At 44.7% G+C, this 18,149-nt stretch overlaps 1 protein-coding gene across 1 annotated transcript in view; it reads left to right on the plus strand.

The window, feature by feature from the left end:
* Positions 1–12,050, plus strand: part of MINDY3 (MINDY lysine 48 deubiquitinase 3) — a 255,003-nt gene extending 242,953 nt beyond the window's left edge. The window contains exon 16 of the mRNA XM_082257723.1: positions 11,781–12,050. Coding sequence (XP_082113849.1) covers positions 11,781–11,927 — 147 coding nt within the window. The 3' untranslated portion in view covers positions 11,928–12,050. The remainder of the gene's footprint in view (positions 1–11,780) is intronic.
* Positions 12,051–18,149: the final 6,099 nt, after the last annotated feature.

The raw sequence follows: 18,149 nt of genomic DNA on the forward strand, positions 1-18,149 counted from the left end.
CCCAGTAGGCAAGTGGTTAAGTACTGACAATGCGTCCCTTCCAGTGACAGACTGTGTACTGGTATGTTTTTTTCCCAGTGGTCCAGCATCTACACTTAGCATAGATACTTCTGTTGGACTTCCCCCATTGAACTGGCCACCCTTTTGGGCAGGTCATAGTGGCACAACTGCACACCATGGGGCCATTGGGTCAGCACGTAAGGAGCCTTATTTTATGGGCATCAATATATGTTGACATTAATTGTGATTTACCAGTTAATGTGAACACTTTTTTTTCTGCATTATGAGACTTTCTGTGGCTGTTTCCATTGGGTGATTCACCTTGTGGATGTACCAGCCTGAAGGAAATATGGTGATAGCCTTATTATTTTAAACAGTACACCTTTATTCCTTGGGGACACTAAGATTTTCCCGCAAGATACACTTTGGGGGAGGATGACCCTGTTTTTTGGTGTTGATATTTTTTTTTTTATAAAATCTTGAATAACACAGAACAAAAATTTACAAAAATGCACACATGAAAAAGAATCAACAGAGAGCATTCAAATGGTTGCAAAAATCATAGTGCAATTTAATAATGGTCTGCAACTCGTATGTATAGGTAGATGTGTAGATGCGCTAAACCCGAATAGTCAAAGCAGCACCTCAATTCCTGAACCTTTGGAATTAAAAATAAACTGATATGTGGAGGTGTGCTAATAAAAAAGTGATCAAATGCATAAACTATATAGTGACACAAAAACTAATCATAGAGTGCTAAAAAGCATAAAAATAAATGTTATACGCACATATGAGAAAATTGTTGCAAAAACAACGTATTTTCATTTAGACCAGAGTGATAAAAGAAATAAAGTGAGTGAGGTGAAAAAAGTCCACAGTGAAAAACCTCTTGGAATGGGAAATCTTCAGTTAAGTCCATAGGATTTCAGACTACAATCAGGGTAAAGGTAATTCACTTATTTAACCCCTCGAGTGCTGCATGCAGATCCCCTGTGTGCACACAATAAGGTAGCTGCTTACCAGATACAGAGTATCAATGGGCTCTTAGAAACATATGCATAAAAAGTAACACTTAAAGAGGTGTACTCCCCGCGCCTAGGAGTTTATAATTTAAATAGTAAAATTATAAAATATTGTGACAAACTGTGATTGTTAGCAGCAGCAGTAGTGTAAAAATGTATATGAAAAAAGTAGTCCTGGTAGGGGCTATCTACAGCGCTTGCTAAAAAATTGTGCAAATGTGCAAAAATGTGTGCAAACAATAAATACAAGTGTAATCTCAATAATATCATAGGAATCAGAAGCTTAAAAAAAATATATATATATATATAATTTCAAGTTCATCTCGTGATATAAATAAATAAAGTGCAACAAAGTCCAAAATTCTGTTGTTTTTTTCTTGCTTTTTCCAAAATAGTGAAAAGTGCTCAACAATAATATTCCATTAGTGATTAATAAAGTGCAGGTGCTGGATTCCTTCTTCCCGTGATATTTTTTTCTTAGAAACATAGCTTTGATAGCCAAATTGTGGGATGTTCATCAATACAGCAAGTATCACTTCGAACAAAGGACAAAAACGCCACTCCTGCACCACGCCGGGATCCGGCAGTAGCTTCCAGCCTCAGCCACCGACTCTCCGCAATAGCACCAGAAAAACCAGATGGAGTTCAAATAGGAAACAAAGCAGCCAATAGTGCATTACCTTTTTAAACATTTATTTAAAACCTAAATGGTTGCACTTACATTTGGATGATAAAAACTTTGCTAGACAGATTATTATATAGATTGCTTGGCCGCCTGCAGTGCAGACCGAGCAGCGTGACGATACAGCCCTCCACCCTATGTATAGCTAAGTCACCAACCGATAACGATGACAACATTTAAAACCTTTAGGGATATGAATATATACGCACCCATGGAAAGGAGCATCTCAAAAGGCAGACCGGAGAACAGGTTAAGATACAATAAAATGTAATAAAGGGCAGCATAGTGCATAATGCGCACATCAAAAACGTAGGTGAAGTCACATTGAAGACTCTCGGAGTTGCTGTAAGAAACCCAATAGGGGCTGCAAAGCATCTACTGTCAAGCCCAGACAGCCAAATAAGTGTACACGAGCAGTCAAAATAATCATATTTTGGTGTTGATATTCTCCAGACTGCTTTTTTGGGACTTCTACGTTGCAGGGGCACCTACAGCAAAACTGCCAGTGGATCTAATCTTTCCCTACTCTATTAATCTAAAACGTAGGAAAAATGGCTATAAATAAATGTAACTTACATTTTAATTAAATGTAACCTAAATTTCATATCCTTTTAGGTTCAAGACATAATGTTATTGTATCGGGTAATGCAAGATGGCATAAAGAAATGCCTTACTGCTCCCCTTCTAAATTAAAGTTAAAATTTAGAATTTGATTATCTCTACTGAAACTCTAGCAGTAAATTCAAGACATCATGTACTCTCGTACCTTTTTTGGGGAAACTTCCATGCGCATTAGTTTTGCTTAACCTTGTTTGTTGAATTACTGGCTCTGGTTACTGCGAAATCTCTTCAAAGAAGACTTGCCGCTCAGAATTCCAGCTTGTAAATAATGATGTGATGCTGTCTCCATGGTCGCAGGAAAAAATAAATAAGGACCAGCAAGGGTGTGACTGTGATGGGACATTTCATGTCAAGCCAATGGCTGAACGTCATCTTCTAGTTTAAGGCTTCATTAAAAACTTTTTTTAAAAAAGTCCAGTAATGTGTTCCATGAAGCAGAGCAGAATAATATAATAATGGAAGAATTATTAAATTGTGGGGTCTCTGCACTTGTGACATCAGAATGAAGCTATCATTTTACTGTGTTCTCACAGTCATCAAGTAGAAGTAAATGAAAGTGTATGTATGGGCAAAATTAAAAAACCAAAACCGTACATCTCTGCAATACATGCATATTTCTCCATGTTTGTGGTGTTCAAAAGCTGCACAGAAAAACACCCGGTGATCCAGTTCGAAGTCAAGAGAAGAGCTCCTAATAGCCGGTTTCAGCGGACATCTCTGAAATCCAAAGTGGTGTCAACAGTGCCCAAAACTCGCTGCTGGACTACAGAAGCCCCCTCCCCCTCCATAACATGAGGTGTTTTGTAGTCCAGTCGAGTAGGGCTAATAGATGACACATTTCAATGCAAAAAAAAAAACATTGCTAGCTCCCTGAATTTCTGGTAAGTTCAACAGGTTCTTGTTTGTACTTTGCAGTGTTTTTAAAAATACATAACATGGGAAAATGTGTGTGTATTTCAGAGATGTACTGAATATATTTTTGTTATGCCCAGACATACACTTAATCACTTGGCCTGCGGAAGGTTTTACCTCCTTCATGACCAGGACATTTTCTCTTTCGTTCATTGACAGACACAGCTCCTGATCTTCTTAACCATTGGGTTATACTGCCCCCTACAGGAGTAGGACACTAGGCAGAAAAAAAGCTTGGCTACGCCTTTGGGCAATCCCAGGGGGTATACTTCCACTCTCAGCTATAGGCACTAAGTTTTGTTCTGCCTAGTCTGGAGTAAGGACCTAGTTCCCTGCTGTGATCTTATTTCCTGGCAATTTTTTCGATTTTTATGGATTTTTCCTGGGAGAATCTACAATCACCTGCTGGACTGGACCCAGTGGTCACCACAGTATGGCTAGAACGCGCAGACCTCAGCTCCATGCTAGGTTGGCTGCAACAGCCCCACTGGACGGGGCCTGGCCTGCGAGTTAAACATCTCACGAGGTCACATACAACCTTGCCTCTGTCTGAGTCGCAGCGTTCCTCCTGGCCGACAGCCCCCCATTTCGATGGAGAGGATGTTCTGTCTTGAGCCATGCCCACCCTGTTCCTGGTATAGTAAGTAGCTGTCCCCCCTCTTCCCCTAGAGGGTTTTGGGGTGAATGTGGGCCCCTCCCTGGGACAGTCGGACCCCCGGGTTCTCCTCCTTCCCATGCAGCATCCCCCCTCTCTCGGTGGTCCCTGCGGACACTTCCCCCCTCATCTGCCCCCCCCCCTTCCCACCTTTTCAGGCTTGCGTGGGGGGGGGGGGTTCACGCCGCCAGCAACCAGACAATCAGCTTTTGGGAGGGGGCTGTACCTGGTGGGGGTTCCTGCCAGGGCCCCCTTTTCTTCTGGTGTTGTTTTCGGGGCTCTTGTGACCCCTCCTGGGCCCCTGGGAGCCACATGATGCCTCCATTTTCTTGTAGCCTGTGTGCTGTAGACTCGGCGGCCATGTTCGTGTAGCCTCAGTGGCCATTTTCTAGTGGTTTCTCATTCACGGCCAAGACTTTGAAGCATATATGGGCGTTGATTTAAGCAGTGGGAGCCCCTCCTTATCCCCTGGTACTGACTCCTAGATCGTTCTCTTCCTGATCGCTGCATGTGTGTGCAGATAGCCTGGTGCTGTGGTGCCTGATCAGTGGGTGGTGAGTCTGGTGGGGTCCTCTGCCTCTCTGCTATAGGATTAGTTGGTGCTCTGTGCCTGGCGGTGGTCCCTCATTTTCACTCATGCAGTCCCTGGAGCACATTTTCCCACCTGATCACCTCTGAGGCTGCCAGGCCCTCTGGGTTCCAATAATCCCTTACTGCACTGACAGCCTGGAGTCTTTGGTTTCCAAGGTGGATTTGGTCCTGGGGAAGTGGGCTAGCAAAAAGCGCCCCCCGCCTTCACCTTTCTCATCTGTCTCATCAGATCCTGAATCTGATTCTGCTGCCATGGACCCGAGTCACCCTGCTTGGTCTGTGTCCACGCACCCTGATTTTTCAGATAGTGAGGATGATTCCTCTGCTCCTGTAGCCGTGCATGAAAAGGCACTGGTGGATGCACTGATTGTATCTAAGCGTTAGACTTTAAAAATGGAGGATGTGGCTGTTGTCGTGTTGGAGGCATTGGTCCCTTTTGGCACCCACAAGTCCTCCACAGCGGCAAGGTGTTCCCCTTTCCCTCTTACTTTGACAAAATTGTCGCTAAACAGTGGGGTTGTCCAAAACGCCCCCTTGTGGTTCCTAAGCGTTTTGCTATGCGGTATCCTTATGAGGACTCCCTACTTAAAAAGTGGACTGTCCCACCTGTGGTGCACTCTCCGGTTTCTAGGTTAAACAAAGCAACCATGATTCCAGTTGAGAAATCTCCGGCCTTTAAGGACCCGACTGACAGGAAGGTGGAGGCTGTGGCCTGCCAAATGTACACTGTGGCTGGTTCGGCACTTAGCCAGTTTTTACTATTGCCCTGGTGTCGCAAACTCTTGCAGAGTTGGCCAAGCTTTTACCCCAGGACCTGGAGGGGGAGCAGCTTCCCCCTGCCTTTGCTGAGCTGGCAGACCAGTTGGTCAAGGGGCTGCAGTTTGTCTGTGATGCCTCTTTGGATGTGGATGCTCTGATTGCGAGGCTGTCTGTCTCCGCAGGGGTCCTTAGGAGTGTTATTTGGCTTAAATGCCAGTCTGCGGACCAGACTTCTAAGAAGGCTTTACCTGATCTCACCTTCCTAGGGGAATCGCCTGTTTGGAGCTTCTCTGGATGACATCATTAAGGGTCTCACATAGGGGAAGAGTAGCTTTCTTCCGCAGGCTAGTAGGAGCCGTGATCCATCCTTCTTTGCTCATAAGAAGTTTTTTTGTCCCTCAGGGTCTCAAGACAAGGGATTAAGAATCTGGTCTGGCAAGCCCAGAATGGGCTTCTCCAGACCTGCGGACAAGGCGCCCTCATCCGTATCTGTGGTGGGAGGACGTCTTTGTTTGTTTCTGGACCTGTGAACCTCCCTAGGACAGGACAAGTGGTTCCACAAAGTCATACGGTCTGGGTACAAGATGGAGTTTCGTCCTTACCCTCTGGAAAGGTTTTTTCCTTCCAACTTGCGCCTGTTGTCAGGCAGCTTACAGAGTCTCTTTTGGAGCAACGTAAGACTTACTGAGCCAAGGAGTGATTGTTCCGGTTCCAACTTCGGAACGTTTTCAGGGGTTTTATTCAAACCTGTTTACAGTCCCCTGGAAGGAGGGCAAGGTGCGTCCAATTCTGGACCTCAAGGGGCTGAACTGCTTTGTGCGGGTGCAGAAGTTCCAAATGGAGTCCATTCGCGCGGTAGTGGCATCCCTGCATCAGGGGGACCTTCTTCTTTCTATCGACATCAAGGATGCTTACCTTCACATTCCAATATGTGTTGGTCACCAGCGCTTACTCTGCTCTGGTGGACAACTTGGAGATTACTTTGTGAACTCTGAGGAAGTTTGGTTGAATTCTGAACCTTCAGAAGTCTGCTCTGGTACCCTCCACAAATCTGGACTATCTGGGTCTGACTCTGGACTTGGCCTTAGCCAGAGTGTTCCTTCCTCTGAAAAACTCCAGAAACTGCAGAAAGCAATTCAGCTTCTGTTGTCCAGCAGACGGTCATCACTTCGGACTTACATGCGGGTGCTGGGTTTGTTATGGCCCGTACACACGATCCGAAAATAAAATCGGACGAAAATTAACGCTTGTGAAAGGATCGGACGATAATCGGATCGTTAGTACACAGCTTACGAGAGGCGATCACAACAGTTCACCCGATATTATCCGGTCGTGCAAGCATAAAAATTTTGATCGTATTATAACACATCGTACGATAATCGTATTATCAGTATGTTGTTCGTCCGAAAAAAATGGTGAGCAGTAGACAGCGCATGAGCAGTAGACATCATTTTCCCCTCACACGCTACAGCGTGGTTACGCATACCGGAAGCTAAGAATTATCGTCCGAGAAAATTCGTATCATGAGTAACCTCTCCCTTTAAGCGAATATTATTGAGAGCTGCTAGAATACGAAAAATAACGGATGGAACGTCGCCCGATTTTCGGATCGTGTGTACTGGGCATTAGTGTCTACCTTGGAGGCGGTTCCATTTTTCGCAGTTCCACACGAGATCTCTGCAAAGAGAGATTGTGGTTAAAGGGACAAGAATCCACAGTCTATAGACAATAGAATCCAGCTTAGCCGGGGTACGAGAGGGTCCCTGATCTGGTGGCTTTGTTCTCCAGCACTTTGTCAGGGCAAATCCTTTCTCCTCCTTGCCAGCCTGTCTGGGTGGGGAGGCGTCCTCGGGAAAGATTCTGCTCAGGGGTCTGAACACTGGAAGAGTCCAGACTGCCGATCAATGTACTGGCGCTCCGAGCGATCAGACTTCATCTGGATCATTGGACGGATTGTCTTCAAGGGTGTCCGGTGTGACTGTGGCCTTTGTCAATCACCAAGGGGCCACAAGAAGTGTCCTGGGTGCTCAGGAAGTAGCCGGCAATCTAAGGTGGGCTGAAGGTTTTGGTCCAGCCCTCTCTGTTGTACACATTCCGGGGTGGAAAATTGGCAGGCGGATTACCTCAGTTGACAGGCGTTGGACCCAGGAGAGTGGTCCCTTCTTTTGGAGGTGTTTCATCAGTTGTGTCTGCGGTGGGGCACCCCCTGAGGAGGATCTGTTGGCATCTTGGCTCAACAGAAAGGTGAAGAGGTTTGTGGCTCGGTCACGGAATTCTCTGGCGAACCCCACAGACGTAGTCTGATTTACGCCTTCCCCCCCTCTCCAGCTTCTGCCAAGACTTTTTCCGGAGTTGTTTCACCAGTTATGCCTCCGGTGGGGTACTTCCTAGGTGGACCTATTGGCCTCTCGTCTCAACAGGAAGGTGCAGAAGTTTGTTGCACGGTCTCAGGATCCTCTGGCAGATGCCACAGCCGCACTTTTCTTGGTGCGTACATTTATCAAGGGAGTTCAACACTTGGCTCCTCCGGTGCGGTCTCCATTGCCACCTTGGGACCTCAATTTGGTGCTTTCAGTCCTCCAGAAACCTTTTTTTTTTTTTTTAAATCTTAGGAAGGTTCCCCTGCTTATGTTATCCCAAAAGGTGGCCTTTTTGGTGGCAATCACTTCTGTGCGCAGGTTGTCGGAGCTGGCGGCATTGTCTTGTCTTGTTCACCTTACTTGGTGGTTCACAGAGATGAGGTGGTTCTTTGCCCCTGTCAATCGTTCCTTCCTCAGGTTAACTGTCCCAGGCCAAAACATCCTAAGGAAATTGCCTTGCTATCCTTGAATGTGGTTCGGGCAGTTAGGGTGTACCTGGCAGCTACGGAGTCTTTTAGGAAGTCAGACTCGCTATTTGTGCTCACGGACGGACCTCCGAAGGGGTTGTCCACTTCTGCTGCGACCATTTCCAGATAGATCCTTCCTTTGATGGCAAGGTTTTGCAGGCTGCTGTTAAGAGGACCTGGTCCTCTTTGAGGGTGTATTGTTTTTTTAAAGCGGTTGTAAACTCTATAAAAAAAAAAAACCTGCAAGACAAAGGCATAATGAGCTAGTATGCATCGCATACTAGCCCATTATGTGTAACTTACCTTAAAACGAAGCCCCGACACGGACCCCCGGACATCGCTGCGGGTGCTGCCATGGTCCCTCGTCGTCTCTTCCGGGTTCGGCGGCTCCGGCGCGCTGATTGGCCGGAGCCGCGATGACGTCACTCCCGCGCATGCGCGCTGGAGTGATTTTTCCGGCAAGCTCCCGGCAACTTAATTGAAGGTCCCCCGGACCTTCAGAGCGCATGCGCCGCTCGCGCGAGCGGCTGCATGCACTGTAAATATCTCCTAAACCGTGCCGGTTTAGGAGATATTATTTGTACCTACAGGTAAGCCTTATTATAGGCTTACCTGTAGGTAAAAGTGTCAAAAAGCGGGATACTACCGCTTTAAGGTGAGCTCCAGTTGTTCTTGGTTGGCTATGGTTTAGCCTTTTTTTTCTGCTGTTCCCACCCCTTATGTTTAACACTGCTTCGGAACGTCCCAATGGTTACGAAGATCAGGAGCTGTGTCCGTCAATGAACGAAAAAGAAAATGGGATTTTTGTCGTATCGTAAAATCCATTTCTCTGATGTTATTTGAGGGACACAGCACCCACCCCTCTGTGGAGTTGGATTTCTTCTGACACTGCTTGTAACAAAACTGAGTGCATACCCCCTGGGAATGGTTAAGAAGATCAGAAGCTGTGTCTGTCAATGAACATCAGAGAAAAGGATTTTACGGTAAGACAAAAATCCAATTTTTTGCTATTCAGCACTGCACTACTTTAACTGCCAATTGCTCAGCCATGCAATGCTTTACTTAAATTAAATTTAGATCATTTTTTTTTTTCACACAAATAGTTTTTTTGGGTGGTACTTAACCATCACTGGGTTTTTTATTTTTTGCTATATAAATGAAAAAATACTGACATTTAAAGAAAAAAAAAGAAAACACCTTTCGTTTTTGTTATAAAATTTTGCAAACAATTTTTTTTTTTTTTTTATACATTTAGGCAAAAATGTCTACTGCTACATTTCTTTGGTAAAAATAACCCAATTCAGTGTTTATTATTTAGTCTATGTGAAAGTTATAGAGTCTACAAACTATGGTAATATTTCTTTGAAAATTGATCACTCCTAATGTACTGATGGCCTATTTCATCTCTTGAGGCTCTAAAATGCCAGGACAGTACCAATATCCCCCAAATGACCCCTTTTTGGAAAGTAGACCGTCCCAAGGTATTTTGTAAGAGGCATGGCAAGTTTTCTGAAATTGTAATTTTTTTGTCACAATTTTTTGGAAAATGAAATAAAATGTTTTTTTTTTCTTTTTTTACATACTGTCAGAGCAGTACAGTGTCACCATATGATTGTGTTACAGGGATTAGGGACACTGACTGGTGTCAGTATTTTAAAAAAAAATATATATATATATATATCTTTTTTAAACATTTTTTCTTTTTTTACAATTAAAAAAAAAAATAATATATGCTGTCACCAGAGCAGTATAGCATCATCATATGACTGGTGTGGCAGTGATCAGGCACACTGTACTGTACTTACCTCTGTGGGGGAAGAGTTATCAGTGCCCAGCCGGTGTAGCAGTCTGAGCTTTTTATGTTGGCCACAAAATGTGAGCAATTGTTTTGTTGGATGATCAGGACATACATACAACATACAAGCCTTTTTTAGCTAAGCATACCTGTTTATACACTAAGCACACCCACTTAGAGAGGAAGTTCACTCTTATCATAAAAATTACAGCAAAGGCACCATAAGAAATGTTTAGCAAAGACAATCTCCAAACAGATATCTATAGATGATTGCAGGCTTTTTATTATTTGCATACCTTATTTTTATTCCTCCAAATGGGGCCATTTTTCACTAAGGGCAGGTGAATCCATCTTCCTTTACTTCCCGGATCCCAGCCTAGAGCTCTGCCCCTGCCTGCTGGTATATGAGACACTGCACATCATCTGAGGGGGAAGGCACTGGTGTTATAGCCTTCCCACAATGCATCTGGGAGGCCACAGATACATCACCAGTGCCTTACTCAACCAGGAAGTGGAAAAACAGTAATTGAAAGTAAAAGCCAAAAATGTTTAATGAATGTGAGATGAATTCATATCAGCATGCAGAGCTGATGTAATTTTTAGTAAAAGGGTGGGGAAAGGTCTGCTTTATGCTGGTCATAAATGGCTCAAATTTTGGCCACTTCAGCAGAAATTTGAGTCGTAAGTGGCCACTATGACTGCATCCTATTCAATGTAATCATTGTGTCATTGGAAAACCCATTGCTGAGCACTTTCACTGTGCACTGTATTTATTTAATACAATTGAACTTTTACCACAAGAAGTCACTTTTTCACATGAACTGTATGGAAAATTTATGGGCGTATTTACATACCTCATGCACTATCTATGAACTTGATTTTTTCTGTTATATATTCCTATGAATTTATATATTCTTTAGTGTGAATCATTTGAAAAAATTTTTTGTATATCACTTATACTTGATCACGTGGTTTTTTGCACAATTATATGCACCTTAATGATTTTTTAACACTATAGGATTGTTCTTTTATTATTTATAATATTTATACCCTAGGATTTCAACAAATAAGCAAGCTCTATAGGTAATCCTCTATAAAGGTTACTTCACACACAGTCACTTGCACTTTACTATAGCAGCTGCATTTCACCATTAATTTATTTATACATTTACATTTTTTTATTATTTATTTTTTATTTACTTATTTTGGTCAATTGTAGTTTATAGGTTTATCCATTGGCGCGGGAGATATATCCAGTATATTGCACTTCCTCAATGTAATCATCGTTCTTGTATTCAGACAGGTGTGGGTGCTATGGCTTTCTGAAGACAATAGCTGACAATGTAGATTCCTCCATCTATGTTTTTGTGTGTGGATGAGAGAATCCATTGATTTCTTTTCTTTAGCCCATGGGGCTGAAAGGAAAAAATCTAAGCATGCATGGCTAGTCAGAGAGGAGGCCCTGCCTCAGGGAAGCAGAAGAGAAGTCAAGATGATCGATTTGCAGTACTCAGGCCTTCCCTCAATCCTTGCACACGTCAGGGGATTCCATATCTGATCACTACTGGTTGGATTAGAAGACAGTTATCTGATGTCTGTGAAATAATTGTCAGCTCTAGATCTCCTGCTCTGCCTAAACTCTGATTTGTGTGTCAGAAAATTCTCAGGAGACTTCTACTGAGAAACCTCCTGACCCTAAAGTATGGAAGTAATTCAGGAGAAGGAGATCTAAATGTGAAATGTAAAGCCTATCTGAAGGAACTTAGGAAAAGGGTACATCATGGTACTGGGGCCAATTAAGTCAAAACAGTGCCCTTGCATAGAACATATTTCCTACAATGTAAGTCAATATGGTTGTGTTATGTTTTTTTAATATGGCTCTTGACCAAACTGTAACATCTATCCTTTTGTGTCAGGTCACCTACATTGAAGGGACAGCCGTCATGGGATTTGAAGACCCAAGACTCCAAACAGATGACACTCCCATCAAGCGTTGTCTACAGACCAAATGGCCATATGTAGAGCTTCTCTGGAACACAGATCGACCTCCGTCATTAAACTGAGTTTCCTCGGAGCAACAAATTTTCATTTTTAAAGGGACAGTCCACCCAAAACTGATATCTTTTTTTGTGGATGGGCATTTTATACCACACACTGGCCTTTTTTTGTTTTGTTTGTTTTTTGTGTAGGACCCTAGAAGGAATATTGATATCTGAGCCTCCTACATCTGTATCCCCCACATTTGAGCATAATTTATTCTGATCAGCATTCTGATGGCCAGTGGTCCCATGTCTCTTATGCTCGCTGCTGCATAGGAAAAAACCGACAATAGCAGGGTAAATAAAAATAGGTCAATACAATGAAGGAGGAGGGGTTATGGGGAGGGTTATAATGGATTTGGTAGGTGTTTTCAGTGTACACACAAAATTTAAATATCAATTCTGGGATGGCTTACCCTTTAAACAGTGCTATTTTGAGGGACAGATTCTGGTAACTGGAAACCCCCAATGTTTATACTCGGTGAAAGCGTTGATGCTAAAAAATATATTATAACTGTATATACATTGCAATTCATTTATTGTTCTTGCAAGATCAAGTCATCAGTATCAGAAACACTAATAATATTCACAAAACATATATACAGAAATTTGTATAAGCTCTTTCAGGGAAAGAAAGGTACAGTGCCACTATTTTAACTCTTACATATCTATGACATGCGTTTATCCTATGTTTCGTCAGTATGGGTAGTCAGCCATGCACCTTCGATCCACGAATGCCTCGTGTAGTAATCTGGCCCCATAGGAAGGCTTGGGATGTAATTTAGTAAATCTATAAAAGATATGTAGGACTTCAATTCAAGCTCTTTCATTTCAAAATGAGCCATTTATAGGATAATGGTGGAATAATCGCCACATCGTAGACTTTCACATTGTTCACTGTAAAGTTGCAACATTTTAGGACTAGGTCAATCTTTTCTGAAGCAAGAAATCTACAATTAGGATGTGGCTGGTACATTACTACTATCCTGTGAATGGTTTTTGAGAATAAAAAAGCTTGACCTGCAAGTCCTTTGTCTGAATTTTTTGTGGATTTTCTTTATCTACATGTTTGGCATTTTGGGACAGTTTTACAGTGTGTTCATTGTTTGATTTAAGCCTGGAAACAGGTTGCTCCCAATTGTAACATCATCCAATTGAAATTGTATTAACGGAACCTAAATCTGCCTATTTAGCAAGCTGTTTTTGGTCAAATCAGGAGTCCTCCTTTTTTTACACTTTATGGCCAAAAATGTGTATGGACACGAAAACCATCACACCTATATGAGCTTGTTGGACATTCCATTCCAGACCCATTGGTATTATTATGGGGTTGGCCCCATCCTTTGTGTATACAGTATACCAGCCTTTCCTGTTCTGAAAATGCTTTCTACAGGAGTTTGTGCCGGTTCAACTAAAAGGACATTTTTGAGGTCTGGTACTAATGTGGGATGAGAAGACCTGGCTTGCCATCAGTGTTCTAATTCATCCCACAAGTGTCGAAAAAGGTTAGGGTTAGTGCAGGCCACTCAAGTTCCTCCACACCAAACTTCTCAGAAGAACCTTTCCCAAACTGTTGCCATATTAGAAGCTCATGATTGTCTAAAATTCGATAATTTGAAGGGAGTTCCACATCGGCCATATTATGTACCATGTGTTCTTCTGTATAGCTAAATATGGACCAATAAAAAACGGAGATGAGTTGTTCATTGTTTATTTTCCACCATTCTGTGAGGTCTGTGGTCAGCTTTAGGACTTGCCTAGCTAGTTTCTTGTCTAAAGCAGGTGAGACATACCTCTCTGCAGCTGGTTTGAGTTCTGTGGGTATTTCGCATGAACACTTCCAAGCCTTCCAAGCAGAGACTGAATAAAGTGGATAGAAAATGTTCATTTCTGTTAGCCTACATTTAGCAAGTATTGTGTCAATTTCTGGTGCACAGGGTTTAATCAGTACTCTTTGAGGTGTGCTGTATTTGCTTCAAATGAAGCTTAAGCCCCCGTTCACACTAAGGCGACCTGTGAGGCGACCTGGTCGCCTCACAGGTCGCCGTAGGTCGCCTTCCATAGGGAAGCTGCGGACCCGTTCTAATAGGAGCGACACAAGTCGCTCCGACTTAGAAAAAGGGTCCGGAGCTTCTTTGGGGCGACCCGGAGGCGACCGCCATAGACTTCAATGTTATGAAGTCCGTGGCGGCCGCTCCGAGGTCGCGGCGCGCTGCTCGCACCGCGACCTCGGAGGTCGTCACCCGAAGTCGGATCGCCCCTATGTGAACGGGGCCTTAGGCTCCATGTACACTAGACGCCCAAAAACCGCAAAAAAAAAAAAAGCTGAATAAAAACACTATAAGCATTTTTGTTAACATTTTTGTAGTGTTAAGGAGCGGGCGGCCACCAGCATCCTTAACCAGTCAATAGCTGGTTGTTGAGTGGGCTGGCAAGCCAGCCGCCATGTCCTTTAGCTGACATCCGTTGTTAAGGACATGGCAGCCAGCTTTCCGGCCCGCTCCTTAACCAGCTATACACTGGTTGTTAAAGTGATTGTAAAGTCTTTTTTTTTTAAAAACAAACATGTTATACTTACTTCCTCTGTGCAGTTGGTTATGCACAGAGCAGCCCATATATTCCTCTTCTCAGGTCCCTCGTTCCTGCTCCTGGCCCCTTCATCCTATCGAGTGCCCCCACAGCAAGCAGCTTGCTATGGAGGCAGCCGAGCTGCAGCTCCGTGTGTCCATTCAGACATGAAGCTGTCTTTCACGCCCGCTGACTTTGACAGCTGTGGGTGCCAATGGCTCCGCAGCTGTATCTCAGCCAATCAGGAGAGAGAGTCCCGGATGGCCGAGGGACTGGTGGACATCGCTGGACAGAGAGGGGGCACAGGTAAGTATAAGGGGGTGCTGGGGGGCAGCTACACACAGAAGGCTTTTTATCTTAATGCATAGAATGTATTACAATAAAAAACCTTCCTGCCTTTACAAAACCTTTAAGGATGCCGGCGGGCCGCTGGCTAAGAGGGAGAAAAACAAATGCTGGAAACCAGTGCTTAGCAGCAGTTAACTGCATTTAGGAGCTTCTTGGAGCTGTCCGCTTTTTTTTCTGCTTACAAATCGCTCCCAAAAATGCAAAAAAGTGTTTTCTCTCTTGTTCATTGACAAACACAGCTCCTGATATTCTTAACCATTGGGTTATACTACCCCCTACAGGAGTAGAACACTAGGCAGAAAAAAAAGTCTGGCTATGCCTATGGGCAATCCCAGGGGATAAACTCCCTCTCTGCTATAGGTTTTTCTCTGTCGCTCATTGACAGACGTAGTCCTCTTTGATTCTCATCAATAGGGTTATGCTGCCTCTGCAGGAGTAGGACTAGGCAGAAAGAAAAACGTTCTGGCTCCACCCTAGGGGCAGTCCCAGAGGGCACATCCTCCCTCTCTCTGCTACAGGATGTCAGTTTTTTTTCTGTCTAGTCAGGAGTAAGGACCTAAGTTCCTAGCTGGGATCTTTTGGTCCTGGCAAGATTTTTTAGAAAAAATATTTTTTTAGGTAGTTTCTCCAGTTTTTTTCCTGTGAGATCTTCAAGCAAATTACGCCGGATCTGGGCGACGTTCTGGATGTTGAGATCCAGTGGTCACCCCAGCCGGCCTACGAGCGCGCGCAGACCATAGCATCACGCTTGGTCGGCCGCGACACATTCAAGTAAGTATGCGGACCGAGCGACGGGCTGGATGTTGAGATCCAGTGGTCACCCCGGTTCAGTCTACGAGCGCGTGCAGACCATAGCTCCGCGCTGGGTCGGCCGCGACAGAGTCCCATTGGAGGGACTGACCTGGCGAGTTAAACGTCTCGCTTGGACGCCAGGAACCAGAGAGTCAAGGCGTCCGGATTGGTCGACAGCCCCCCACTTCGGTGGAGAGGGTACTGTGAAGAGAGGGTGCCTGTCAGTTCGGTATGGTGAGTAAATGTTTCCCTTTCCTCTCTAGGAGGCGTTTTGGGATACGGGCCCCTCTATATATGGTCGGATTCTTTCTGACACTAAAGTCCCCCTTGTAACCTATGTTAAAGTTCACATATCCTCAGTGATAATGTGCTCGGTGGACAGCGGACTTGGCTTGGGAGCTAACACTCTAAACCAGCAGGCTTGGTTTGTAACTAACTGCAGTATTACAGCATACATAGGAGGTATAGCCTACCTTGACTGTAGTGGACCGTCAGACTCCCGCAGGTCGATAAGCCGCCATTAGCTTGGCATGCAGGCTGCTGTGTTGAGAACGCTACTTTCGGCAGTCCGCCGCCATTTTGCTGTAGACCAGGTACACGAGCGTCCGCAGGTCACGCCGGCCGCCATTTTTTTGGAGTCTATTGTCTCCTGCATGGGGGCGGCCATGTTTGAGGTGCCCAGCTAACCTCGAGGAGTAGCTGGGAACGCCGGAAGGCGTACACAGGGGGCGGAGCCACTTCCTTCTACCCGGGAAACCTAGCACAGTACTTCCCAGTCTGCACAAGACAAACGCTGACTGCAGTTGATAGGAAACTTCTCTGCATCGGGTGGTGAGCCTTTGGGGTCCCTCTCTCTCTCTGTGGGGGTCAATAAGCAGGTACACTGAGGGGCGCTGTTGCGCAAGGGGGATACAGAAAAAAAAAAAAAAAAAAAGTTTTTTTCTGGCAAAGTGTCCTGGACTAACATGGACCCTGCCACATATGTATCTCCACCTGATCCCCTTGAGGTGTCTGCAGGATCCTCCAGCACCCCGCTTACTATTGAATCATTATCAGCAATTATGGAGACCTTTGTATCCCGGGTGGAAGTGGCTTGTCAGGGACAGGGTGCAAGAAAGCGACCCCCGCCTACCCCCATTTTATCTGAAACTTCTGATTCAGAATCTGAGCCTATACCTGCAGTTGCAGGTACCTCATCTGGGATTTGTGTCTCGGGTACTGTCTCTTCAGACAGTGAGGAGGATGTTTCGGCATCAGCCATAGCCCGAGAGGAAGCGTTGATAAACGCACTAATTGTATCTGTCCGAGAAACCTTAAGATTACAGGGTACACCGTCGGAAGTAGCTGAGACTGAAATTCCCTTTGGTACTAAAAAACGCATCAAAGTGGCGAAGGTATTTCCATTGCCCAAATGTTTTGGTAATCCGATCAAGGAAGAATGGAGTCAGCCAAAACGCACTTCTGCTATTTCCAAACGCATTAGTAGGCGTTATCCGTTTGAGGAAGCCCTCATTAAGAAATGGACAGAACCACCGGTGGTGGATTCACCAATTTCTAGATTAAATAAAGCCACGGTCATTCCATTGTAAGACGCTCCGTCTTTTAAGGATCCGGTGGATCGCAAGATAGAAGCTATGTCCCGCGCCATGTTTTCCTTGATTGGATCAGCTTTCAGACCAATAATTGCTATTGGGCTGGTTTCGCAGACTGTAACTGAATGGACCAAGTGGTTACGCCGGGACTTAGAAGAGGTCCCTCAGGCGGTATCAGATTTGTTGGAACAGATGATACAAGGGTTACAGTTTGTTTGTGACGCGGCGTTAGACGCCACTCCATTATTGGCGCGAGCATCAGTTTCAGCAGTGGTTCTCAGGCGTACACTGTGGCTAAAATGTTGGTCAGCTGACCAAGGTTCCAAGAAAGCATTGGCTAATCTCCCTTTTTTAGGAGAGCGTTTATTCGGAGCCAACTTAGATGAGATTATCAAGGATCTCACGGGAGGAAAGAGCACTTTCTTACCGCAAAGCGCTAAGGGTAAAGGACCTCGTCAAAGACGGGGGCCTTCTTTCTCCGCTCATAAGAAATTTTTTCGTCCCACGGGTGAGAAAACAAAGTCCTCCAAAGCTCCTTTGGGAGGTTTCAGGGGACGCTGGTCGGGCAAGCAAAAGTCCGATTCTTCCAGACCTGAAGATAAGACTACTAAAGCCTGAAGGTGCGCCCCCACCCATAGCTGGGTGGGGGGACGTCTTCGCCGGTTCTCGGATCCATGGCTTTCCAGAATCCCGGACAAATGGGTTTGCGAAGTCATAAGGTCAAGGTACAAGATCGAGCTTCGATCTCTTCCACCGGCGCGATTCTTCCCTTCCAATATCCAACTATCCCGGGATCGTTTCGAAGATCTGCGGAGAGCAGTCACGGATTTACTACAACAAGGAGTTGTGGTCCATGTTCCTTGGGCAGAACGCTTTCAAGGGTTTTATTCAAACCTATTTACAATACCCAGGAAAGAGGGCAAGGTGCGTCCAATTCTGGACTTAA

This window comes from Pelophylax lessonae (genome assembly GCF_965119305.1).
Source record: "Pelophylax lessonae genome assembly, chromosome: 5".
In the NCBI taxonomy this organism is placed as follows: Eukaryota; Metazoa; Chordata; class Amphibia; order Anura; family Ranidae; genus Pelophylax; species Pelophylax lessonae.